This window comes from Salvelinus namaycush, chromosome 29 (genome assembly GCF_016432855.1).
Source record: "Salvelinus namaycush isolate Seneca chromosome 29, SaNama_1.0, whole genome shotgun sequence".
In the NCBI taxonomy this organism is placed as follows: domain Eukaryota; kingdom Metazoa; phylum Chordata; class Actinopteri; order Salmoniformes; family Salmonidae; genus Salvelinus; species Salvelinus namaycush.
The window spans coordinates 6,629,466-6,657,311 of NC_052335.1; the positions used below are offsets into that span (position 1 = coordinate 6,629,466).

At 45.0% G+C, this 27,846-nt stretch overlaps 1 protein-coding gene across 1 annotated transcript in view; it reads right to left on the minus strand.

Annotated features, from left to right (window-relative positions):
• Nucleotides 1–21,860, minus strand: part of LOC120023938 (MAM domain-containing glycosylphosphatidylinositol anchor protein 2-like) — a 207,350-nt gene extending 185,490 nt beyond the window's left edge. The window contains exons 1-3 of the mRNA XM_038968041.1: nucleotides 21,845–21,860; nucleotides 21,139–21,278; nucleotides 6,970–7,144 (exon numbers count right to left, since the gene is read on the minus strand). Of these exons, the coding sequence (XP_038823969.1) occupies nucleotides 6,970–7,144; nucleotides 21,139–21,278; nucleotides 21,845–21,860 (331 nt within the window). The remainder of the gene's footprint in view (nucleotides 1–6,969; nucleotides 7,145–21,138; nucleotides 21,279–21,844) is intronic.
• Between the last annotated feature and the right edge of the window lie 5,986 nt (nucleotides 21,861–27,846).

The window sequence follows — 27,846 nt, forward strand, 5'->3', positions numbered from 1 at the left end:
GGGAAGGGGGATACCTAGTCAGTTGTCCATTTGAATATATTCAACTGAAAAGTGTCTTTCGCATTTAACCCGCATTGAATCAGAGAGGTGCGGGGAACAGTGGGTTAACTGCGGCGCCCGGGGAACAGTGGTTTAACTGCCTTGGTCAGGGGCAGAACGACATATTTTTACCTTGTCAGCTCGGGGATTTGATCCAGCAAACTTCAGGTTACTGGCCCAACGCTCTGTGGTGACTGTATTACCGCCACACCGGCATTCATGAGTCATGACCGCAGTAAAATTCTACATGACCATTTAGTCACGGTAATCTCCTCTTATGCACTCTGGATATAAATTAGTAGTAGCCTACCCAACTCGCTAATGATCATCAGGTCGCTAATGGCCTGGTACTCAGGGCTCTATTGTCCCTCTTACCACTCTGACATCGAAAATCACATTAAACACTTATCATCAAAACAGTAGGTGCTTTTAAAACTCACCTTACTGTGATTGGTCAATTTGAAGAAAGAAGTTGAACAATAGGTTGTAACTGAGTGGAAAACATTTATTGTGGATGTTGTTTCAAAGCCTAACACAACGGAACGGACAGTGCTTTCTAAGGTGATGAAACCTCTTAAGGATCGGACCCATCATCTCAATTTCCTCAATCCTACCAGCGTTTTCCCCCTTGCTCCTGCCTTGTCTATTTCCCTGTTTTCTACTTTTCCCGGTTTTGTCCTTTCTGCCTGCCCTGACCCTGAGCATGTCTGCCGTCCGGTACCTTGCCACACTACTCTGGATATAGAGTGTCTGCCTCAATCTGCCATCTGTGGTTGGGTTTCTGTACAGCACTTTGAGATATCAGCTGAAGGGCTATATAAATAAATTTGATTTGATTTGAAATTTGATTTGATATACTGACCTCTGCCTGACCTGACCCGGAGCCTGCCTGCCTGCCGTCCTGTACCTTTGCCTGCTGTGTTCGAATTAATACACCTTTGTTACTTCGACATTGTCTGGACCTGAGTCTTACCTTCAAATGTGATAGTACGAACTGGCCATGACTGACCCAGCAGACTTGGACCAGCTCCGCAATGCCATCTCCTCCCAAGGAACCATCATTAGTAGACACGAGGAGTTGCTTTGTGGACTGATGGAACGGTTCCAGGACGTGGTCGAATGTCACAACCTAGCATTGGACGCATTGCGGGAGCAATTCCGTGGGTTGCCTACCAGGCAGCCTACCACGACGGTAACCTCCCAGCCCCTCAGTAACCTGGCTGGTAGCAGCACCGTCACCCCGGTTTCCCGGGAACCCCGCTTACCTCCCCCAGAGCTCTACGATGGAGATTCCAGAACCTGCCGGGCCTTTCTCTCCTAGTGCTCCCTCGTTTTTTGATCTGCAGCCTTCTTCGTTCCCCTCGGACCGCTCGAAGATAGCATACATTATTAAGCTGATGTCCGGGAGGGCACTCGCCTGGGCCACGGCGGTGTGGGAGCAACAATCTGCCGTCTGCCTCAGTCTGGAGGTATTCATGGCGGAGGTGAGAAAAGTTTGAGGCTCCGGTGTCCAGGGGAGAGGCTGCCCGGAGGGTACTCCAGCTTTGGCAGGACACCCTCCGCGTGGCAGACTATGCGGTGATGTTCCACAGGCTAACAGCAAAGGGTACCTGGAATCCGGAAGCGCTGTTCGACACATTACTGCACAGATTATCGGAGAAGGTAAAGGATGAGCTGGCAGCCCGAGAACTACCAACAGATCTCGACTCACTAATCACTTTAACCATCCGGATTGATGGTTGGCTACGGGAACATAGGAGGGAGAAGAGGTCCGATTGCGGTCCCAATCGCTCACTCAAGGATCCCACTTGACATCCGATGAACTCTGGAAGTCCCCGAGAGGATCCGAGCTTATCCGAGTCCCTCCAAGAGCCTCCGGAGACTGCCGATTCACCTCTTCCCGAGCCGATGTGGCTCTGCAGGGTTAGGTTGTCTCCAGCCAAACGCGTACGCAGACTTGAGACCCAGAGTTGTCTGTATTGCGGTACTGCCGGTCATTATTTGTCTACCTGTCCCTTCAAGAGACCTAGCTCATTCGTTGGTGTGATTACTATGGTGGGCCTTAAAGAAACATTTCCATCTCCCCTTGCTCGCCCCCCTCGCTGTGCAATCCTGCGGTGGGGAGACCAGTCCAAGTCTCTCCAGGTACTCATCGACTCGGGGGCTTGCACACAGCTATAGTGCCACGGCTACAGAGACCTTTCCCCCCGCTCCAAGATCATTAGCCCCTCTGCTGTTCGTCCTCTGTTGCCCCGTACCCTCCGTATTAGTCCTACCTTTTCTGCGTCAATTTAAAACCATGTCTGACTCTCCCCTGCCGTCCTGTACCTTTGCCTGCCCGTGTTCGAATTAATAAACTTTTGTTACTTCAACATTGTCTGCACCTGGGTCTTACCTTCAAACGTGATACACATATCTATAAACATATATTCTATAAATTATGTAGAACACAATCACTATAATGAAATATGTGGACCAATAGACAACAAGAAGCTCAAAAACCACAGCCAGAACATGTCATAGCCAACATAACATACACATAACCTATACTTATATATTGTATGCCTCAGGTCTATATATTGTATTTATATATATAGAAATCAAAGACAAATACTTTAAATTGATATGCAACCATTTAAAAAACTGGATTTGTACGACAAGCAAAAACATATTTTACTTACTGATCTAAAAGTACATTCTCCTTCCAATCTCTCTTGTGCGCAGGACTCCTTGTGTCACTCTCCTGGTCAATTTCTGCAATAATCTCATCGAAATGTTTATACTCTTAGTAGCCATGTTGTACTTTTTCCATTTTTCCATTCCCCTGCGTCCTGTGGATTTTCAATGGAGAATGAATTGCGTCGCTCGCAACCATAGGACAATGGCCGTTAGTCCTACAAAGGGCCATCACATACTGTGTAAAGCCCAGCTCATTGGCTATCTAGCTAGCTATGTTAGCTAGCTATCAAAACAAAAGGTGGTCATTGGACCAAGACACTGTCTATCAAGTGAACACCACCCTTCTCATTGGTGCATAATGATGGCTGACCTTCATGGGCTAATTGACGTATTGTGTAGCCAATATGTAATGTAGAATGATGAAACAAGGTTTGGTTGTCGTCTAAAGTGTCTGAGGCGCAAAAACTGAACTTGACTGGGTGAGACAAGGTTTAGCGTATTACATTTCATAAATAGTTTTGTTGCAAGTTGAAAAAGTTGGAATTCATGCGAAACGTTGTACAGAACATGGATTGTGTTAGGATATAAAAATAGATTTTATCAAAAAACTATGCTACATTTTATTTCTGGGACCCTCAGGATGACAAATCAGAGAAAGATTACTGAATGTAAGTACATTATATACAGTCAGAGGTGAATGTATCAAACCAGTTGCCTGGATAAAAGTGTTTTGTTGTTGTGCACTATCCTCAAACAATAGCATGGTATTTTTTCCCGCTGTAATAGATACTGTAAATTGGACACCGCAGTTAGCTTAACAATCATTTAAGCTTTCTGACCATATAAGACATGTCTTTGTCCCGAAAAGTTGGCTTTTGTTTATAACGACATTCTAGTCAAATATCGCATATTGAGCAGCAACTGTCACGAAGGTTCATTCAAAACACCCATATTAGCATATTAGCGCTTATGCATAAGCATAGGCCTATATATGAGCCCAAGCCCCCAAAAAACCCTGAATTAAAAAGAATGATTATCCAATATACAATACATAGCCAACTGCATATTACACATGACAGAAAAACATAAAAAAAATACTGATTTAAGATATCTTTGCTACATAATTGGTCTAGCCTAAAAAAAAACAATTCAGATTTAGCCTACAATGATCTTTTTTTTTTAGATGTTGAACAGCCTAGTAATAGGGCCTTTTTTAATTTTCATAATTAATAGATTGACACATTACCTTTAGCTATACAGAATATCTCACGATCATGAGTTTCTATGTCCTCCCCTCTCTCCTTCATTCCTTTCTCCAGCACTGCGTCAACAGAGGTGCTGTCAACAGTTTCATGAAATGAGTTTTGTTGTGAAAAGGTTACTATCGATGTTCCCAAACAAATTTCCCTTGATTTCCCAAATTAAGCACTGGGTAGCTGCAGGAACAGGATTGGAGAGCCAATGGCATACAGAGTTTGGGCAGAATATCACCTGTGGTGCTGCGAAAATTACCGCAGTAGCCTATCCAACATGAGTGAAAAACGTACCCGCTGGAAAGCAGCCTCCATTCACTATTCCAGTGCATACGGATGACATGTATTTTTCCCCCTGCCCCTGTTCCTGTAAATTTGATCATGGGCCATTCTAAATCAAAACGTATTTGACATATTAGTAAAAACAAGATTAAATTGAGAATAGTCTGACGGGTGAAAATATGATCACTTGATGAGAGAACAGCGTGTACAGCCTGAGGCAAGGAACAGAGCGCAAGCAATAGCCTATAGTCGCATCATGCAGCCCATAAATCCATTGACTTGTAAGACTTTCTAAGGTTTGTATAATTCACAACTAAAGTTGCCAAATAACTCTAAATCTAGATCACTTTTACGCTCAACATAGCCACTTCAACTTCTGAATGGGACAAATATCCATTATATTTTATTCAGCTAAGTTCAATTATATTCTTCTTACTATAAAATCATACAAAATAAAATAATGGCACAGGACTTATACGCATATCTTGTCTGATAAATGAACAAGCCTAGCGCATAGCCAGATAACATACAGTAGGCCAACTCATATTCTGCTCTTATGAAATACATTTTCTACATATCATAATGTTTCTTTAGGCCTGCCTACCATAAATAATGTATTTATTGTGATGGTGTATATTCAATTGATTTATTCAACAAGTTTGAAATGTAGATGTTCCAAAGGCGCACATCAGAGGCTTGTACGAGTCGAGCCTGGAGATGCTAAACATGTTGATGTTAATTAACGATCAATTACCGTGAGACCCGGCATTCTTTTGCATGACAATAACCGGCTGACAAAATTTCATGACCGCCACAGCCCTAGCCATGGCAACCCAGAGAGCCACTGGTCAACTCCGTTAATCATACTGTTATCAAGCTAAAACAGTGACACTGGGATGTTAGTCGCTGTCCGTCCAGGGCCTGTTGTCTGTCTCAATAGTTTACAGTTAACAGTGTGGAAGAACTGAAAAGGAGAAAGCAAATGTCTAGTATACATCCACCACCAAGCCTATATGGCAGTCCAGTGCAGATGAAGGAAAGGAGACAAGGAGAGAGTAAAATACTCCTCTTCCCCCTCCTTCCTCCAAGTTCCAAGCTTTCTAACCATCCTCTATTCCACAGCCCCTGCTCAAGTCAGTATTGATAAACAGGTACAAGGGCTGAGAGCCACACAGACACCCAGGGTCCAGAAGGAGGCAGGTAGAGAGAGTGAGTGAGTGAGTGAGTGAGTGAGTGAGTGAGTGAGTGAGTGAGTGAGAGAGAGAGAGAGAGAGAGAGAGAGAGAGAGAGAGAGAGAGAGAGAGAGAGAGGAGAGAGAAAGAGAGAGAGAGGAGAGAGAGAGAACGGAGACAGAGGGAAAGGCAGAGAGAGAGAGATAGCAAAGAGAGAGAGAGAAAGAGAGATCAGAGAGAGAGAGATAGCAAAGAAAGAAAGCGAGAGCAGGCAGAGAAAGAGCCTTGGCGGTGGTGAGGCTAACCACCAGCCACACAGACAGACCCGAAATGTCGTGACAGACTGACAGGAGTCACTGGCAGCTGGAGCAGAGGCTTTAGATGTCAGATGAAAGCGATTCCACTTACTTTGGTAACCCCTGCCTGACCAAGGAGAAGAGAAGAGAGGAGAGGCGAAGGCAGAGGAAGAGAAAGAGGCAGAGGCCGACGAGAGGTGGAGACAGACGAGAGGCAGAGAGGAAAGAATGAGACAGGACTGCAAACTGCTCTGTGTTCTGCCACAGAGAGAGTGGGAGAAGAGGAGAACACAGGCCAAAAGGTTTATCGCTTGCGATGATGTTACAGAAGGGAAAGTGCTGGTTTAATGTGCTTGTGTCACAGAGTGGTGGATCTGGGGAGGTTCTGGCTGGGAGCTATATAATGTTTGCTTGTCCAGGGTTCAGATGAGACAAACCGTCCTCCATTTAAGCGCACGTCTGAGGAGTTGTTGGGTGCCCCAGACAACTCCAATCAGACCTCACTATTGTTTAATGGCTAGGTTGACTAGGGTGGAAGCTACTGGGTTGGGTTGTTTATACTGTTGTCTACTGTACAGCCCCCCCCCCCCCCCCACACACACACAGGATGTCTAGATAGGGCCCCAATTCAACATTTAGTATTGACTGACATTTGATTGAATTGTGCAACAATTGGAATAAACCACACCTTAAAAGCTTATCGTTAACTTATGGTTGAATTCTAGTTTAAAGATGAACTATGCAGAAATCACTCATTTCCTCATCACTCAACCAGCCATTTCCTGGTTGCTAAAATTCAAATAGTTTTCCTAATATCAGTTTATGTGACAAAACAAGCAAGTATAGTGTAGAGAATCATTGTACCATCTAAACCGCAGTGAAATATCTTTTCCATAAGCAACATTTTTGTGTTTTCAGCTGTTTGAAAGTGGTGCAGAAATCCGAAAGTAAAAGACGCAAAAACAAAACTTAAGGGAAGCATTGAAATAGCGCACACATAGAACCGATCTACCACTTCTTAGATTTGCTTTCAATGAGAATGACAGATCTATAACACAAATGTCTATGTGTATTTGGTCGAGTCGCCCAAAAAGTTACATTTTGCAGCTCTAAAATCAAAAGGGAATGGTATACTAACTAGCCACGTTGAATTTTATGCAATGTTATTACGTTGAGGAAGTACATTTGAATAAGAAGAAAACAACCTTGACCCAACCACTGTGTCCGAAGGTAATGTACAGTACTTACAGTAGACGTCAACCCGTATGGACTTGATGGCCGGGGAGCCCAGGCCGTTCTCGGCCTTGCAGTAGTAGCGTCCTCCCTGGTGTCTCTGGATCTTGGAGATGTGCAGCGTCTCGTTAAACACGCTGGAGTCCTGGAAGCGGTCAGACACACTGCCTGCTGTCTTGGTCCATCGGATCTGTGTAGGACACGTGGTTGGTTAGATGACCTACTTGACATAAAGCCCTTGGCTTCTTTAATTTAGGTGCATAGGCCACTGATGAATGTCTTCCACGGTGATTAAAGGGGTAGTTGTGGCACAAGGACTGGATATAAAGAAATGATAAAGAAATAGCAACGACAAGAAAGCACATGTCTGCTCACTGTTTGTTGAATTTAAAAAGAATCTTCTAGCTAGCTAGAGTTACAACGTTTGGAAACCATCCTAGTCTTTATCAGGTTACTGGGCATTGTTAACCTCCATCAGCCCTGGAAAGGTGAGCCCCTACTCTCTACCAATTTCCTTTTTTTATTACAACCACACTTTATCACCCAATATATTGTGTCTGACTCTTACCGCCCTCAAAGGAGATCTGATATCTCTATCTGATAAACCCTCATTCACAGCTTCACTGTCTTTCCCTAACTGGCGCAACAACCTTAACCATGTGGCAGGGGGTGGTGATGAAAGGTGAACTAGCGTTCAGTCTTTTCCTCTGGTCTACAACATGGAGGTGTAATTGACCCTCCATCATGTATCTCTCTCTCTCTCTTTTTCTTTCTCTCTTTCTCAATTTTCAATTTCACTTGCTTCATTTGCATGACGTAATGACGTACATATTGCCGAAGTGTACTTTGGAAACGGAGTGATTCATTAACAATATCAATAACATCATGAGAAATAATCAACATTGTCACGAAAAGGACAATCAGTAACAGCAATAATCAAGGGTGGGGGGGGGGGGGGGGGGGGGGTTGTATTGGAAATCAGTAAATAAATAAGCATATAACACAAAGACATGTGCAGGTTGGTTGATCTGTCAGACACAATCCCTCATTTTATGGCAGGCAACAATGTAGAGCGCTGCCAACCCACAGCTCTCTGCGTCCTCCCCCAACAGGATGGGTAATCTCTTCTCATCAGAGAGGTCTTGGAAACCTTCAATAACGATTTCACATTTGGGGAAATAAAAACTCTCGAATTGCTTTATATTTTTGCAATTTTGTCAGGAAATGTAGCTATGTGTCCATTTTTGCCGTGGTGCAGTGACTGCACAGTCTTTCCTCTACAGGGAGCCAGGTTTCCCTGTGTCTACCTTTCTCAATGACAAGCCTATGCTCATTAAGTTTGTACTTAGTCAAGGTTTTTCTAAGATTTTGATCAGTAACAACGTCTAAATCATTTGTCATAGTATACTGTCGATTTATGGCTAGACATCACTGCATTTTGCTTTGCGCTTGTGTATCCTAATAGGTGATGTACAGATGTAGGATCTGATCCCCCTGTTGCAGGAAAACTTTGCAATAAATGTAAAACGTTTAGTTTATTTGAGGATTAAAAAGGCTTCCTGTAATGTGTACGCTGGGAGTCAGGAAGCAAGTACAGGGAGTGAATCATTTAATATAGAAACAAACATGGACAAAACAAGAAACACGAGTAATGTACAGACGTGAAAAAGAAAATGGAACAGAAACAAGGGAAAGAACCAAAGGGAGTGACATGTATAGGGAAGGTAATCAGGAAGGTGATGGCGTCCAGGTGAGTCTGATGTGGCGCAGGTGCGCGTAACGATGGCGACAGGTGTGTGTAATAATGAGCAGCCTGCTGATCTCGAGCGCCAGAGAGGGAGTATACGTGAAATTGAAATGTCAGACTTGATTTTCCCTCACAAAAGATATATCAACCCCTACAAAAATATCCATTAATTAATTATATATATTAATTATATATACTGCAATCCACATAATAGTTCACATTTCCTGTAGCTGCAGGATTATTTTCCTGCTGTAGCAAACTGGCTGTAGAAACACACACACACACACACACACACACACACACACACACACACACACACACACACACACACACACACACACACACACACACGGGCTACCTCTTCTGTGTACAAGACTTTCATACTGACTTAAAGAGGTTATATTAACGTCAAAACTAAAGTGCTTTTTGGAAGAAAAAAAAATGTGACAAGTAGATACAGAAGCACTGAACCAAAAAACCTCTCAACTCAGCAAGCGATCGATGGTGAAGCCCAGCAAGCCTACGTCACTAAACACTGAGTACATTTCTTCCCTATTATGCCAGTTAAGGACAGCATGAGTTAATAAAAACAACCTATCCTCCTCAGGAGTTAAATAAGTTATGAGCATAAATTAGATAGAGCCAAAGTTTCTGTCTGAATTCTCTTTCTTCCATCCTTTCTCTTCTTTCCTCTCCTCCACTTCTTCTCCAGATCTCCCATCATGCAAAGACAGAAAGACAGAGAGTGAGAGAGAGAGAGAGATGGAGAGGGAGAAGGGGAGAGAGGGAGAGGGGGAGAGAGAGAGAGAAAGAGAGAGATGGAGAGGAAGAAGGGGAGAGAGGGAGAGGGGGAGAGAGAGAGAGAGAGATGGAAAGGGAGGAGGGAGAAGGGGAGAGGGGGAGAGAAAGAGAGAGATGGAGAGAGAGAGGGAGAGGGAGAGGGGGAGAGAGAGAGAGAAAGAGAGAGTTGGAGAGGGAGAAGGGGAGAGAGGGAGAGGGGGAGAGAGAGAGAGAGAGAAAGAGAGAGATGGAGAGGAAGAAGGGGAGAGAGGGAGAGGGGGAGAGAGAGAGAGAGAGAGAGAGATGGAAAGGGAGGAGGGAGAAGGGGAGAGAGGGAGAGGGGGAGAGAGGGAGAGATGGAGAGGGAGAAGGGGAGAGAGGGAGAGAGAGAGAGAGATGGAGAGGGAGAAGGGGAGAGAGGGGGAGAGAGGGAGAGGGGGAGAGGGAGAAGGGGAGAGAGGGAGAGGAAGAGAGGGAGAGGAAGAGAGGGAGAGAGCGCGAGAGAGGGAGAGAGCGCAAGAGAGGGAGGAGAGGGGGAGAGAGGGAGACAGGGAGAGGGGGAGAGAGGCAGAGGAAGAGAGGGAGAGAGTGCGAGAGAGGGAGAGAGCGCAAGAGAGGGAGGAGAGGGGGAGAGAGGGAGAGAGGGAGGGAGACAGACAGATAGCTTATGAAGAACTCAGCTGAATTCAATATTCTACCAGCTTATATCCTCCCATTCATTTCCTCTCCTTTGCCATTTGTGTAAAGAGCTTTTGAGTTCCAGCACAGCGCCAATATCAATAAGTGTATTGTTCGAGTGACACTAAGAAGTGGATATTCAAATAGCCTCTGTGGTTTTCAAAGGGAAAATGCTACTGTTTGTTTCACATGGTGGTAGACCACATTATCTGACTGACTGGGAGGCTTTGTAAGTTTTTCCTGGAGCCCCACGGCCATTTTGCTCTCATGTCTTTGCCTTACTTTCTTCGTCTGGGTGCTAGAGATTGTGTGTCTGGGTGGGTGCTATGCACAGAGCCTTCGGAAAGTATTCAGACCCATTGACTTTTTCCACATTTTGTTAGTTTACAGCCTTATTCTAAGATTGATTTTTTTTTTTATCATGAGCAATCAACACACAATACCCCATAATTGTAACGCTCGTCGTGGGTGGAAGAAGAGGAGGACCAAAGCGCAGCGTGGTAAGTGTTCATCATTATATTTAATAAACAGAGAACACTAAACAAAATAACAAAGGAGAACGAAATGCAACAGTTCTGTCAGGTGACATAAACACAGAACAGAAAATATAATCACCCACAAAACACAATGAAAAACAGGCTACCTAAATATGGCTCCCAATCAGAGACAACGACTAACACCTGCCTCTGATTGAGAACCATACTAGGCCAAACACATAGAAAATGAACAATAGAACAAAACATAGAAAAAACAACATAGAATGCCCACCCCAACTCACGCCCTGACCAAACAAAAATAAAGACATAACAAAGGAACTAAGGTCAGAACATGACATTACCCCCCCCCACCCCCAAAGGTGCGGACTCCGGCCGCAAAAACCTGAACCTATAGGGGAGGGTCTGGGTGGACATTTACCACGGTAGCGGGACGAGGACCCCACTCCACCATAGTCTCGGCCCACTTCTGTGGCACCTTAGGAGCAGCGACCCTCGTCACCGATCCTGGATTGGACACCCTAGTAAAGGGCACCACTGGACTGACGGACGCCTCTGGACTGACGTACGTCTCTGGACTGATGGGCGGCTCCTGACTGAAGGGCGGCTCAGGGGCCTCCGGACTGAAGGGCGGCTCAGGCGCCTCCGGACTGAAGGGCGGCTCAGGCGCCTCCGGACTGAAGGGCGGCTCAGGCGCCTCCGGACTGAAGGGCGGCTCAGGCGGCTCAGGACAGACGGGCGGCTCAGGCGGCTCAGGACAGACGGGCGGCTCAGGCGGCTCAGGACAGACGGGCGGCTCAGGACAGACGGGCGGCTCAGGACAGACGAGCGGCTCAGGCGGCTCAGGACAGACGGGCGGCTCAGGCGGCTCAGGACAGACGGGCGGCTCATGTGGCTCTGGCCTGGAGAGAGAACCTGGAGGGAGGAGACGGAGAGACAGCCTGGTGCGTGGGGCCGCCACAGGACCCACCAGGCTGGGGAGACCTACAGGAGGCCTGGTGCTTGGAGGAGGCACCGGAAGGACCGGGCTGTGGGGGAGCACTGGAGCTCTGGTGCGCAGCCTTGGCACCACTCCCCCAGGCTGGATGACTACTCTAGCCCGGACCCTCCAGAGTGCAGGCACAGGTTGAACCAGGCTGTGGGTGAGCACTGGAGATCTGGTGCATACTACGCGCACCTCCCCCTTAGGCTCAATTCCCACATTCGCCCAGCACGAGCGGAGCGCAGGCATAGGATGCACTGCACCCTCCCAGCGCCCCGGAGACACAGCACGCAGAGCCGGCGCAGGATACCCTGGACTGAAACGGCGTACCGGAGACCAGACACGCTGAGCAGGCACAATACGCCCTGGCTGGATGCCCACACTCGCATGACACTTTCGGGGGGCTGTCCTATAGCGCCCCCAATTATTTTGGGGGGCTGCCTCTCGTACTAGTCGCGCTGCCGTGCTGCCTCCTCATATCGCCGCCGCTCAGCTTTCGCTGCCTCCAGCTCTGCCTTGGGGCGGCGATATTCTCCAGCCTGTGCCCAGGGTCCTTTACCGTCCAAAATCTCCTCCCATGTCCAGGAGTCCAGAACTCGCTGCCCGATACCACGCTGCTTGGTCCTTGGTTGGTGGGTGATTCTGTATCGCTCGTCGTGGGTGGAAGAAGAGGAGGACCAAAGCGCAGCGTGGTAAGTGTTCATCATTATATTTAATAAACAGAGAACACTAAACAAAATAACAAAGGAGAAAAACCAACATAGAATGCCCACCCCAACTCACGCCCTGACCAAACTAAAATAAAGACATAACAAAGGAACTAAGGTCAGAACGTGACAATAATGACAAAGCGAAAAATATTTTTGGAAGATTGTGCTAATTTATAAAAAGCCTAAAAAAGAAATACCTTATTTACATATGTATTCAGACCCTTTGCTATGAGACTCAACATTGAACTCAGGTGCATCCTGTTTCCATTGATTATCCTTGAGGTGTTTGTACAACTTGATTGGAGTCCCCCTGTGCAAAATTCAATTGATTGGACATGGTTTGGAAAGGCACACAACTGTTTATATAAGGTCCCAGAGCTTACAGTGCATGTCAGAGCAAGAACCAAGCCATGAGGTTGAAGAAATTGTCCGTAGAGTACCCAGACAGGATTGTGTCGAGGAACATATTTGCAGCATTGAAGGTCCCCAAGAACGCAATGGCCTCCATCATTCTTAAATGGAAGAAGTTTGGAAACACCAAGACTCTTCCTAGACCGGCCAAACTGAGCAATCGGGGGAGAAGGGCCTTGGTCAGGGAGGTGAACAAGACCCCGAAAGTCACTCTGACAGAGCTCTAGAGTTCCTCTGTGGAGATGGGAGAACCTTCCAGAAGGACAACAATCTCTGCAGTACTTCACCAATCGTGCCTTTATGGTAGAATGGCCAGATGGAAGCCACTCCTCAGTAAAAGGGACATGACAGCCCCCTTGGAGTTTGCCAAAACTCTGAATGTCCTCGATGGGCCCAGCCAGAGCCTGGACTTGAACCATAATGAACATCTCTGGAGAGACCTGAAAATAACTGTGCCGCAACGCACCCCATCCAACCTGACAGACCTTGAAAGGATCTGCAGAGAAGAATGGAAGAAACTCTCCAAATACCGGTGTGCCAAGCTTGTAGCGTCATACCCAAGAAGACTCAATACAGTTATCGCTGTCAAAGGTGCTTCAACAAAGTAATGAGTATAGGGTCTGAATACTTACGTAAATGTGATGTTTTTTTAGATTTAGTAAATTAGCAACCATTTCTAAAAACCTGTTTTTGCTTTGTCATTACGGCGAATTGTGTGTAGATTGATGAAAAAAACGATATAATCAATTATAGAAGAAGGTTGTTACGTAACAAAATTGGGAAAAGATCAAGGGGTCTGAATACTTTCTGAAAGCTGTGTATATCCACTGGGGGATTCTGTAAGAATTAGAGTATGCCTGAAAGTATGGTTTGACACTCTTTCTTGCCCTAAGACAGACATTGGAGATTTGAGAGGAGTGGATGGGTTGGGCCATACTCGCTATTATAATAAGATGAGTTTACATTTTTGCTTATACCCTTGTAGTTCTCTCAAATAATGTACAATTATACAATTAACAATGTATATACAATTAACAATGTATAATTAGACAGGGACTTAGACGGGGAGGTCAGGAGTTCAATCTTTACATATCCACCATAAAGAGCATTAGAAAACATTACATTTTTTTGTTTACAGCAGGGAAGAAGAATTGAGAGAAAGTCATTACAATGATAATGCTATTCTCCCTGTAAGTCAGTCAGTCTTGTCTTTGGCATTCTGATACAAAGATCAACATTTGCTTTTATGTAAAGTTGCTATTCTGCTTGGATCTCAATCCAACAGTAACTCCCAGCAGCGATGGTCAACACACAACACACAACTTCTGACTGTTTTCTAATTGCTTACCATCTTTGAGTTCTGTAGGGGGTACGAGGGAGGAGGTCAGATAAGGTCTCTGTGCAGCCAAGTGTGGCCAAGTATGAAAATAGAATGACCAGAGAAAATCAGCTACGAGTACATATCGCAGACTGACGGGATAAATACTGTGACTCCATGGCACCCGATATTCTTTTGCACATACAGATCTTAATTTGATCACCCTTTTGCAGGATAACTTTCCGGTGTCGCAGGAAATGTTAAACTTGTAGTGTATTTGAGGTTTAAAAAGGCCTCTGAAGTTTGTAATTTCCACTTAAATAATTCACATTTTCTGTTGCTGCAGGATTATTTTTCTGGAGTTGCAAACTGGCTCAAATGAAGATCCTACATCTGTGGGGAATACTGTTCATTTCAACTAAGACTCAAAGGTCTCGGGGAAATCTATTTTATCTAAATCTATTTTTAAAATATATATGGGGGATTGGAAATGATGCAGACAATTGCATTGATGGAAACTACAATCTATCTGCATTATTAAAAAATAAACTCAAAAGGTCTGAATCACAAAATGTCCAAATCAACAGGTATCATAAACAATGAGAGCCAAAGATCCAAATATCCAACCATCCAAATGATGACATTTCATGAAGGGTGAAATGTCTGAATCACAAATACCAAAGACTATACAGAAAGTTCCAGAGTACTGCAGTAGTCCTAACATTACGCAATACAGTTGCATAGTAAAATGTTGCAATTTTAGGTCTCCCTAAATGAAGAATTCTCTGTAAAGCCTGTGGTTATTGATGACTCACACTGGGATTCATAGGACTCAAATAAACCTATCTGTACCGTAGCCCAGGGAGAATGGGGGTGGCTAGGAACACACTGCACTCCAGGCCACAACTAACCCCTGGATAAACTACACTCTCTCTACAGTAGCTATATCCTTCCATGAGTATACACTACTCTACAGTATCCCAGAATCATATGGGGCAGCTATAGCCACACTCCCCACTCCAGGGCCAAAACTACAGTATCTCTACAGTAGCTATATTCTTCCATCGCCTTTGGCTCCCGAGCACTGATGCTCTAGCCTGCTAGACACTCATGACTCTATCCGGCTACTTTATACCCCCTGACCCTCTCACCCACCTGTCTGAACTTGACCCAGCTGACAATTGAAGCAGAAATGGGGGGGGGGGGGGCGTTGGGTGGTGTGTGTGTGTGTGTGTGTGTGTGTGTGTGTGTGTGTGTGTGTGTGTGTGTGTGTGTGTGTGTGTGTGTGTGTGTGTGTGTGTGTGTGTGTCTGTGTGTGTGTGTGTGTGTGTGTGTGTGTGTGTGTGTGTGGGTGCGTATGTGTGTGTGCCTGCATGCTTGCGTGTTTGCTCAGCAGTTTAGCTGGCATATAGTCTGGCTGTATCCTCTAACACCGTGTGTGTGTACAGAGTGGAGGCAGGCCAGAGCCCTTTTCAGGGGATATGACAGGGGAGAGAGAAAGATGGTTCTATAATGGGAATTAAATCTCACAGTGGCTGTAAGAATTCTCTATGTGTGATAGCCAGTAAAGTGCATGATTATGTCCCAAATGGCACGCTATTCCCTACATAGCGCAGTAATTTTGACCAGAGCCCTGTTTACAATAAAAGCCAACATGCTGTCTGGCACATTAATCTAACATCCCTTTTAGCTGGCAGTCTGTACCCATGTCATTCATACCTCAGAAGGCCATTCCTGTTGAAGAGCTAATGTACAATAGAGTTAAAGTAATAGTCCTATATCCAAACAGTATGTACAGTAGCCTTCAACAGTGGGGAAGGAAGACTATTGGAATGATGCATCATAGTTTGTCTACAAAGTACATCAAAACCCTAGACAGGTAGAGAGAGAGAGAGAGAGAGAGAGAGAGAGAGAGAGAGAGAGAGAGAGAGAGAGAGAGAGAGAGAGAGAGAGAGAGAGAGAGAGAGAGAGATGAAAAGGGCGAAAGAAACAGAGAGAGAGAGATGAAAAGGGCGAAAGACACAGAGAGAGAGGGAGAGAGAGAGAGAGAGAGAGAGAGAGAGAGAGAGAGAGAGAGGGATGAAAAGGGCAAAAGACACAGAGAGAGAGAGAGGAAAAGGGCAAAAGACACAGAGAGAGAGGGAGAGAGGAAGAGGGTGAGAGAGAAAGAGAGAGAGGGAGAGAGGAAGAGGGTGAGAGAGAAAGAGTGAGAGAGGAAAAGGGTGAGAGAGAAAGAGTGAGACCGCCAGCTTCACACCGCATATCGCTATCTCTTTCCTCCTAGAGCCCTGACTCACAAGTCCTTCCCATGACCTTTTGACCCCTCCCTGGGAACCTGCCCTAGCGATGCTCCTGCCTGCCAACAGGTCCAAACTTGACAGGCATCCCATAATAGGAGGCTGAGGTGTGTCAATGTCGTGAGGTTAGCAGTGTGTGGGTGTGTCTGTGTGGCATGGGACAGAGAGCGCCATGCTGAGAGAAAGCTTCCGCCTGGTTGGACTAGAGCCAAAGCCTCCATCAGTGGGAGGGCCTGAGGGGTTTGCGGGTAATTTAGAGAGAGTTGCTTCTTGACAGACATAAAAATAATTCATCGCTCGTGAAAATTGTCAACGACGGCCCAGTTTAGTACGCAGTTGGCCATTCGCTTTGTGTGATACTGGCCCGCACAAGTCTCAGTCTGAGTAAAGGTATTACTCAGGGAACTGGTAGTTCTTACTGACGGAGAAACACAAGGTCTGTCTGGTAATGAGGACATGTCATCTTTGTGTGTTTGCTTATAATAAAGTAGTGCAGGAATTGTGACATGACTTTATAGAGATGACCTTCAATGGCACAATGTCGCAATGACGATTAGACTTCAATGTCAAGTGAGGTCCATAGGGATCAGTGGCTTGGTGGATAGTGGTAGTCATGGGTTCAATTCCACATAGACTTTTATTTGGTAACACTTTACTTGACACCTAGCGCCATAACACGTTCTGACACGGTGTGTCACCGTGTCATAATATGTCATAACAGCTGACATAACTTGTCATAACCTGTAATAATATAGTCATAACACTTTCTTGACCCATATATTTACACCTGTTGTGACATACAGTGCATTGTGTTATTGTATGGCAGGTTATGACACCTCCATAGGATTGTCAAAACCCACATTTATTCAATTGTATTTTTTTCCTGCCAAGACGTTTCCTTTTGTTTGAAAGTTTGTTTCTTAAATCCTTTGTTGTTGTTGTAATGAATTCTTTACAGCCATGTTTTTTTCAGCATATTTTCAAGAACGTGTAGAAAATACACTTTATGACACTGTCAAGAAGCATTATAACCATCAGAATCATATATGTCAGATAGGCCTACCACGTACATGTCCATATGTCAGTCATCAGTCAAAAAAGGTGTCTTGTCCTGCTCCTGAAATCTGCTCCTGCATTCATCCCAGTCATCAGCAACAGAGCATTGGGGCAGGGGCATGTCTGACATCAATGTGTGTGCAATTACAATGACAATTGAATATGGTCAATTTCAGAAAATGTTATATAACGTAAACATACTGTTGACAACTAGGCTATGGTATAATAACGGAATTTTTTGCCTTGTGTGGTAGGTTTTGTGGGATTTGACACTATTAATGTAGGTCTCATAACCAGTCATAAAATAACGCAATATACAGTATGTCACAACGGGTCTACATATATGTGTCATGACAGTGTTGTGACCACATTTGTGACAGGTTATGACAAGGTATGTCAACTGTTATGACATATTATGACATGGTTATGACCGTGTCATAACGTGTCGACGCTAGATGTCAAGTAAAGTGTTACCTTATAGGTAGTATGTGAGTTAACTATACGTTGCTTTTCATAACACTGCTAACTTCAAGAAGAATAGAAGACTACTTTATTGTCCACTTTCCGTTCAGATCTTCGTTTTGCTTTCAACCCAACCCATGCAATTAAAAAATACGGGAGGAAGGTTCCTCCTAATCAAAACGATATCTTTCTTTTCTTTCTTGTCTAAAAACGACATATAACCTTTGGTTAGAATAGTGGCGTACTCAGGGCTACGGATCTGCTCCTCTCTTGGAGGAGGAACAAGTTCAGTCAAATTAGCATGCAGAAGAAGAAATGACAGAACTTTAAGGAGAAGAAGAAGGAGGGGATAAACAAAGCCAACCCGGAGCTAAGATTATGAACACGCTCAGAAGATAAATGTTTCATTCTAATGGAAAGATGAATTGTTATTGTTCACATACAACTATCCTTGATGAGGACTGACATCCCTTATGTTTTACCAACAGCCTCGGGACTAGTACACTAGTACAGACTACCCTCAAATAACCCCCTACTCTTCCCATCTACTTTGTAGCATGAGTCCCGACAACCCCCTTCACTCACACCAGAACCACCAGAGACCCAGGCTGTTCCCTCCCTAAGCCCAGAATGACAGCCCTGTTCCTCCTATGCCATGGGATCTGACTGAGGCTCATAATGACTCACTTTCAAAGGAAATCCCGCCTCTCCTGCTACTGCCATGTAGCCCTTTGATCTCTCTCTCTCTCTCTTTATCTTTCTCTCTCCTCTGTTGTAATCTCTCTCTCCCTCCCTCTCTCTCTCTCCCTCTCTCTCTCTCTCTCTCACTTTTTTTCCCCCAACATGAATCAAGAGTATGGAAGTCAAGACGGGGGAAAGAACAAGTTGTCGCCACGGATGAGAGCCGAAGATGAATCGCGTGTCGAGTGTCTCACTAATTTAAGTGTCCTTCACCTTTTCAAAGGGAATATAAAAATCAATAGCCTTCTCTGCATCCGCAACAACAGGACAGGACGTGTACAAAAGGATCGTACATATATATCGATCAAAAGGGAACAAAATATGAATGAATGTAAATGGGAGTCGATCCCATTCCCAGATACACATTGAATTTGTCTAATCAAGCAAATGAATACAGTGCTGGACACCAAGTACTTCTTAATTGATGGATATGTAGTATTCATTTATTTATTAGTGTCTGTATCCATCGCTTCATCGTTGCAGAGCTGGCATGAGTCATGTTTTACATGACAGAGAATCGTGTCTGTTCTACATACCTATATCTTACTACTTGAACGCTCTGTAACATGGCACTCATCTGAACGAGCCCTTGATGTCTCATCACAGGTGAGAATAAGCATGCGATTGAAGACGTCAAGACTTTAATTGGTTGGAATCACGGAGAGCATAGATAAAAAGCTCCTTGTTAGGATGCTGAGGACCCATTCTGCTCGCTCAACCCGCTTTCCTCCGCATTCATATCACACAGCAGTGTTGTTTCCTGTTTTTAGTTATTTACTTACTTACTTGCGTTGCAATGTTGAGTTGGCAGACGCGGTTGCTGTTCTGTCTTCACACTTCTCATTAGATCTGCAAGCTTTTAATTAGGAATTTGCAGGTGCACAGTACAATACGGAGCAACAATAATTGACGGATTAATTTTATAAGCCGGTTTAGTGGGGAGACATGTGGAGTGAGAGCTCTGTGGTGCTGATACCAGCGGAGGCTCTTTAGAGGAGGAAGGGGAGGACCATGCTATGCAGTGAATTTCCAAAAATTGCTATTGTGAAAAAGTTATCCTTTTTAAATAAAACTCATGGTTCTCACCCCCTTCTGTAGACTTACAGAGTAATTATGAGGACTTCCGGAGGACGTCCTCCAACCTATCAGAGCTCTTGCCGTATGAACGGATATGTGGTCCATCCAATCAAAGGATCAGAGAATTAATCTAATACTGAAAGCGTACGCTACAGCTAGCTAGCACTGCTGTGCATGAAGTGTGGTGAGTAGTTGACTCAAAGAGAGAGAAAGACAATAGTTGAACAGTTTTGAACAAATTAATTTCTTCAAAAAGTAGGAAGAAGCAGTAGAGGGAGAGAGAGAGAGAGAGAGAAAGAGAAAGAAAGATAGATAGAGAGAAGTAGCTTTTTCTTCTTCTTAGTTATACCTTTCATTTACTTCGCTAATGTGGCTAATTTAGCCTACTCAACAACTTGACTCAAATAGAGAGGAATACTATTTATGTTAGCTAGCTGGCTAAGGCTACCCAACACTGCAACTCTTCCAAGTCAAGGTAAGCTTTCTGTTTAATTAATATATTGCCACCAGGGCCCGCCGGTGTAACTGCTAAACTGCTTGCATTGTACACTGCATGATTGTACACATTAATTGAATTGTGGGTTTACTAATGCGTTAGCTCTAGTTTATTTTCTATAATGTTAATATGGTGACAATGACGTAGGCTGTTTAATGTTAGCGGTTACGGTATGAAGGTTTGGCTTGAAGAGGTTTTTGCACCTGGTCACAGACAGCTGTTGTGTTGTGCACTGAAGTCCACAAGTGAAGGGACAAGGTGAGAAGAAGAGAGAGCGTAGATGCAAGAAGGCGTCATACAACGAGCAAAGTGATGACGCTGTGTGTGGCTGCTATGAAAGTGCACTGTGTGTGCGGGTGATCAGGGGTATATTCATTCTGCCGATTCTGTTGCAAAAGGTTTCTATTGGACCTACCTCAATTTGTCCAATAGAAACTCTCGTTGTAGAGAGTGGTGGGTGTTTGGACGAATGATTACACTTCAGATCAACTAGATGCAGGCAAGAGTGTGCAAGGCGGTATTGAATGTGACATTTTCTGTCACCTTGATTACTCTAATTTGTCTCCCGACCTGTGCACCTACATTATACACTTTGATTTGTAGGCTAGGTTGTAGCAACCTCATGATGCGTTTAAGGCAAATTTGAGTATCATGTAGTAGCCTAAACCTATCAATGTTAGATTGAGCTGGGTGAATGGAATATGAATGACAGTCATCCAATATGCTGTAATAGAAATAATGATATGCTCATATAAATAAAACAAATGATCCTCCCTAATCTTAAATGGCACCGACCGAGTCTAAGAGCATCTAAATTGGACTGGATATCTTCTGAACTGGTTCCAAAGTTTTCATAGTTCAGAAAGAGAGTGGTGGGTGCAGTGATAAGTTAGTGTCCTGATTGGCTGTACAGAGTGATTGGCCGGTGGACTGACCTGTGGCCGTGGGTGTCCTGTGACCAGACAGGTGAGTTCCAGGGTCTCTCCCTCCCGGATGGTGTACACTCTCTCTGTGTGACGTTCTTCCTCCACGTTACACGCGTGGCCCGAGTGCACGATGCGGACCGTAGGGGGTGCTGTAGAGGACAAACAGAACAGTTAGTACATCCTAATCATTACAAGCACAAAGTCAAAGAAATTAACTCACACAATTTGCATTGGAGATCCTGTATGTATAACTGGGGAAAGAAAGTGTGTGAAGAAATGAGTGAAGAAACAACATTTTTTTCATTCTATGCACTTCCCCTAAGCTTTTTATGTTGGTGTATATGTTTCCCATGGTCCTTCTCTCTCTTCGACTTTCCAAACGTGGAGAGATCTGAATCGATCTAGATGCTATCTGGATGGACTCCGAGGGACAGGTTATCAGTTTTAACAGAGTCAAGGGAGTGGCGCTGAGGAGGCACACGCGCACGCGCAAACACACACACTTCCCCCATTGATTTCTGTCTGTTTGATCAAATGATCACCCAGCTTGGCCCCGTGATGACCTTGTTATGATACACACGATCCAAAATCTGTGGGGTCTGGGCCCTGATTTTCCACACTCACGGGTTTAGCTTTTTTCTTTTAGGATTACGGTTCAATTGAACAGCATCTGCAGGTATCATGTATCCCGTCAACACTCAACATGCCTATTCACCTTCATTTGATAGCATTGCAGGTAGTCTGTCCCCTCATTAAACATCAAAACATCTACAAACAAACCTCTAAACCCAACAAAAGTTTGGTGATCAATCCTCTGTGCGTAAAATAACCGTATTTCTCAAACTGTTCTAGTGAGTTGTCCAGAGAAATAACATAGATCATTTGTAACAAGGTTTTTGAGGGAAATAACCGGTGCAATCCCTCTCTCTCCAGTAGGTCCTGCACACCCAATTGTAACTCCACTACTCTACAGCGCGTCCATCCCCATGTAATTACAGCACAGGTGTGTGATGTTTGTCTCTCTATTCCTTACGCTCGGCCGACCATGCTGATATTTATGAGGACTGATTCTGCCTGCGGTTCACCCCTGTGTAGAGAGAGAGAGGGAGGGAGAGAGAGAGAAGAGAGGCCCAGTGGGATCATGGGCAGAGAGGCAGGGTTGGGGGGGCCAGATCAGGTCAATCGTCCATGTCTCCTCTACCTCAGCAAAGGAGAGACGGTAGGTGAGCCTGGGGATGCACGCTAGGCCCACTGGGCCGTGAATGATGGGGTCGAATTAATTTGACCCCTAGAGGCTGATCATAGGTCTGGGTATTCGTTTCTCCCTCAAATGGTTTAGGTTAGACCGTGGAAGGTAAACTGAACTCAAATCTGTGCAGTTTGGGTAAAAGGAGTCTCGTCATTAGTCGCTTCAGGGCGTGAGCAGTGAACAAGACTAGGGTAAAAGGAAAAATGTAGTAAAATCAGATGGGTACATACTGTCCCTTTCACCGTATCAGTGTGGTTTCCTGTTCCAAAACACTCAGTAGACTCACACCCTGAAGCAGAGATCCACATTCGTCCCCAGATCTTTCTGGTCTCACAACACGCTAATAAGCCTAGCGATTATGTGTGTGTGTGTGTATGTGTGTATGTGCATGTGTGTGTTTATATGTGTTTGTGTGTGTGCGCATGTGTGTGTCGCAACAATCCTCCTGCAGGCTGCACTTGGACTCCCAGACACAGTGCATCTGCACGCGCTAACCCGAGACGCTAATCACACGCCCACCTCTTACTGCACCACTGTGACTGTTCACTGTTTGTCCTTTACTCAGCTTGTTAGCGTAACGCCCTTAAATAGCATTTAGCACGCAAACTGCTACGTAGATTGATTAACACTGAGACTGATGCCAACAACAATTGCTAACTAGTCATGCACATGGACAGAGCCTGCAGTGGGTCTTGCCATTTGGGGATAAATCCCCCAGCAGTACATTCCAGAGGGGGGAAAGAGGAATGAAAGCCTTGGCTGGGGAGAGAAAAGCTTCACACACGGCTGCCACTTAAAACAAAGGAGGCTTAGGATAAGACCCTAGGGCGCAAGGCAACACGGTGCTAATGCAATTTACTCCAATAAGCCAGTATCTCTACAACATGCTATCAGTCCTGAGACCAGCACAGAGCAGCAGAGGAGGAAACTGGAGAAACAACCGTAATGAATGATCCTCAGAGATGCTGTAAAAGCACCCATACGCGCGCTCCCCGCTCGCGCACACAGCCGCACACACAAAAATATCAAGCACATGAACAGATAAAAAGCTTACGCACACACACACACACGTGCACAGACGCAAGCGCAGGTGCAAGCACATATGCACCAATCAATTGCTCACTGCTCCCATGTGCACACCCAGCACCCTTGACACTTATGTAGGGCACTACATTGAGTGCCTCTCTCTCTCTCTCCAATGCTGTGATGACAGAACCTGACCTAACCCATCTGGGCTCTGAGATATGTAGGGTCGACTAACTATACATGTACAGTGACCTATGCAGGGTAGATCGAGTACCAGTGAAATGTAGGCTAGCTGTTGTAGTATTTAGGGTAAGATGTGTGTTAGAGAGCCACATTCCCTCCCGCGGGCCCCGACAGAGAGCATTGTGGCTTGGTCAGCATTTTTTCATGACGCGGGCTGGAGCAGGATGAACTTTGGGATGAAAATATATATTTGTTGTTATTTTTTCGAACGGTTGTCTTTCTGTTTTGTGTGTGTTATATATTGTATTAAAAGCACCTCTTTGTCGCACTAGTCACAAACGTTCATAGGACAAGTAGTAGCCTACCTCTACTCAGTAGCCGACCTCTACTCTTGTGTTGGGCTTGCAAGATCAAATGTGCCTTATGTGTTGTCTCAATTAAATAGCATGTAGGCTATATGCATGGGGGGAGAAGCACCCGCAGTTGTCTTTCCATGGGAACTAACTTCCTAAATATGATAGGGTATTAGTTTAGGCTCCGACATTGACTGGAAATAAATATTGATAACACACTTATTTGTGTCTGCCTGCAAATTGTCTGGCTCCTAAATTATACAAGATTATTTTGAAACGGTTGTCTTTCTGTTTTGAAGACTATTCATTATATATTTGATTAAAAGCTCCTCTGTCGCAATAGTCACAAACTCTAATAGCCTAATTCTTGCTGATTTACATTCAGTGGCCTACCTTAATTCTCTTTTGTTGTGCCTGCGAGATCTAGTGCATCTATGTGTGGTCTCAATCAAATAGCCTGTAGACTAGGCTATATGGGCGGAGAAACACAGCGCAGTTACCTTGAACTTCCTAAATATGATCTTCTATAGTTTAGACCTGACATTGACTGGAAATATTTACGTTCAGACTCCGACATTGACTGAAAATATGTACAACACAGGTAGGCCTATCATTCCGCTCCTAAAGGCTATGCAAAATGTAGCTCAAGTCAAGTAAGTGTCCACTCGTATATCTCGCCCAACTCTACTCTCTTTCAAACTACGTCGACCCTATCGACTGATATAGCCCAATAATACCGATAGCATAATGGGCCATATGAGAATCTGTTGTATTTGTTTGCGCATTTTGATCTTGACTAGGTTGACAATATTGCTGGGACCGGGGCTGCAAAGCGAGCTACGTTACACACAACTACAATAACATTGCAGGACTGCGGTTGGGTTCGGGGCCAGTTGTCGCGGTGGCAGGTGGGAGACTGACGAGAAGCCAACAAGAGCAGGCGGGGGTGCAGTATGAAAAGCAGCGGGAGAGAGATGAAAAAATAAGTCCCGTGTGCAGACCTACTGTGTGTCTCAGGTTGTGTCTCCCCCCCCCCCCCCCCCCCCCACACACACACCACAGCCCGGGGGAGTGTGTATGTGCTATAAATGAAATAACTTCCCCTGCAGTGAGGGAGTAGGGGGAATGTGTGTGTTTGTGTGTATGTGTGTGCATCCATGCTAGCTTGTGTGTTTATTGGAGGAAGCAAAATAGGGTCCCACCGGACAGACAGCCCGGCCCTCCATGTCCCTAGCCGACGGAGGAGAGACGGGACAGCTTTATCCACAGACAGCCAATGGAGAGATTAAATGTGATTTGGCTAAAGCATGCCTGTCACCATGGCCCTGGACTGGCAGAGACAGAGAGGCACAGAGAGAGGCAGAGGGGGTTCTTGGCAGGGACAGAGACTCTACATTTGACAAACAAATGCATGTGAAAAAAAGCCCAAACAGCTGGGTCTCGTTGACGCTAGGCTTAATGTCTTCAGAACAACCCCTTAAGACCATTATACATGTTCTGCTAGTTTCACGGCCCCGTTGGGCTTCTCAGCGTGTGTGCATGAATGCTTGCTTGTGGACGTGCGCGTGCGTGCGTGCGTGCGTGTTTGTTGAGCGAGTGAGCAAGAGACAGAGAGACAGAGAAAGAGAGTGCGATTGGTGAGTGTGTGAGTGAGATAAATAGAGAGAGAGAGAGAGAATAGTGCACAAGGGAACAATAACAGTATACAATGCCTAGTTTCCCTTTGTCTCTGTTATCCCACCCAGAGTCATTATCAGGAGGCCGCAGGACCCATGATCCAGGACCACCACTGTAGAAGCTAAGCTTCTGTCAGCTGATGTCAGAACTAGAGGTTGGTAAATCAGGGGAAAGATTACATCATAAAAGAGTACAGCAATAACGTCCTTATGATTCAGGCTTGGATGTATTCTAAAACAAAACCTTATGTAGTCTCATTATAGGTGAACAACACGAATGGATAATAAGAGGGAAAAAAACACACAGACGATCCACCGATGGTCGAAACACTGTTACATTAAAACTCGGGGATCATCTAACAGTGCACAGGTAATCCCATTTTGTATCCGCCATTTTGTACACCCGGCACCATTGAAATCTGCTTGTATGTGTGCAAACACTACCAGTAACAGCAGAAAGGCACTGACTCATATGGATGACACAACATTGGGTTGACTGTTCAGCACATGCGTACACCATTACATCACTGTCATCAAGTAAACCTGACCAGACTTGAGTTGATCACTGTCCCTCAGCATGAGTTGCCAGCAGCCGTTGATCACACCCGTTAATGCACTCACATGCGCTCCTGTCCCTAAACTGTTGTTGTAAATGACCCTTACAACAGCATTACATCAGCCTTACATCAACATTTCATCAGCATTCCATCAGCATAGATCATCTAGGAAGACGGACTGTGAGAGACCAGCTGTGGAAGCAGACTTGGATTGAATACATGTCTGTATGCATATCAAGAACCTTCATATACTTGATGTACACTTCATTTATCTTGTCTGTATGGAGCCAATGGAATACTCCCCAAAGTGCAAGCTCTGCCCATCCTGCACAGGAGTGAAGTGAACTCCAGCTCTGCTCAAAGTCTTTCAAAGTATAAAACAGGCAGCCACAGTAGTTCCACAGAAGCACTGAGAAGCTGTGCCCTGTCAGTGCCGCTGTCCATGGTGCTGGACCAGAAGTGCTGAAACGGCTATATATTGCTATGAAGAATGTGATGATATGCTCATGTGGACTGTCAGCCTTGCTACTACAACACCACTGACAGGATGACTCCTGTGAGTTGCTGAAACTCTTAGTTCCATAGAGAAACCAAATGTCGCTGGATTGACAAGTCTTTAACAGCCATACCTAGCCAAATATCATTCCACATTCCTCTACTGGAATGTGGAATGATACCGGTTTCTTTCTAACCGACAGCAGCTGAATTTGGGGGAATTCTTTGTTCTATTGGCATGCTGCTGAATGCTCTAGTGGATACATATTGATTGGCTGAAGTAGTCTTGTAGAGGGGACACTGGTGTGTGGAACCCTGCAGTGTTTACTTGTTTGATGGCGATGCTACATACGTGCATGTGTGCACAGACACACACACACACACACACACACAAACATACACTGAGTGAATATCACTATTTACAGATGGATTATTGTGCAGAACCAAAATGCCAAATTGTATCACATGACGACAGTCACGATCACCAAACAATCACAAAACAAAGGTCTATTTTATGTGTTATGAGGCCATGCAATGGTATACTATAAAGACATTGTAAACACTGTATACTGTATCTTTATAATCAGATTACACACACTTACACACACTTCCTTACGCCAATACATGTTTAAATCCCCGTTATAAGAGGATTAACTGTGTAGGGTCCAGGGTGGTAAATATATATTGCTGTTAAGGCCTTACGACTTAACAGTGTCTAGCATCTCATGGTAGTGATTATTAACAATACTTGTTTTACTGAGGTATATGGCTGTACAGAGCCTACTGACACATCTATAAACTAGAAATGACACACAAAGGGACACAAGCACACAAACACACACACAAACAATATAGCATTGTTCCAGTTGACTAAGCCTCAGTGGGTTTTTCCCCTCTATCCTGTTCTCCAGTCTCTATGTCTGTGGTGCCACATTGGCATGACAGCCCTGTTGAGCCCACTTGATTTCCCTAAACAACCCTAATCGGGCATCTGTAGGGGAGGATAAAGCCCAGATTGTCTGGAAGCAGACAGCAGCTCTCTTACGATAGACTAGTTCCAACCAGCCCTGCAGAGAGATCACTCCAGATTCAAGTCGAAATGTGATGTTTTTGCCGGTCCCCAGGACGTCGGGAGACGCAGTCAAAACCGTCCACTGAAAACAAAAAAAAATCTAAAC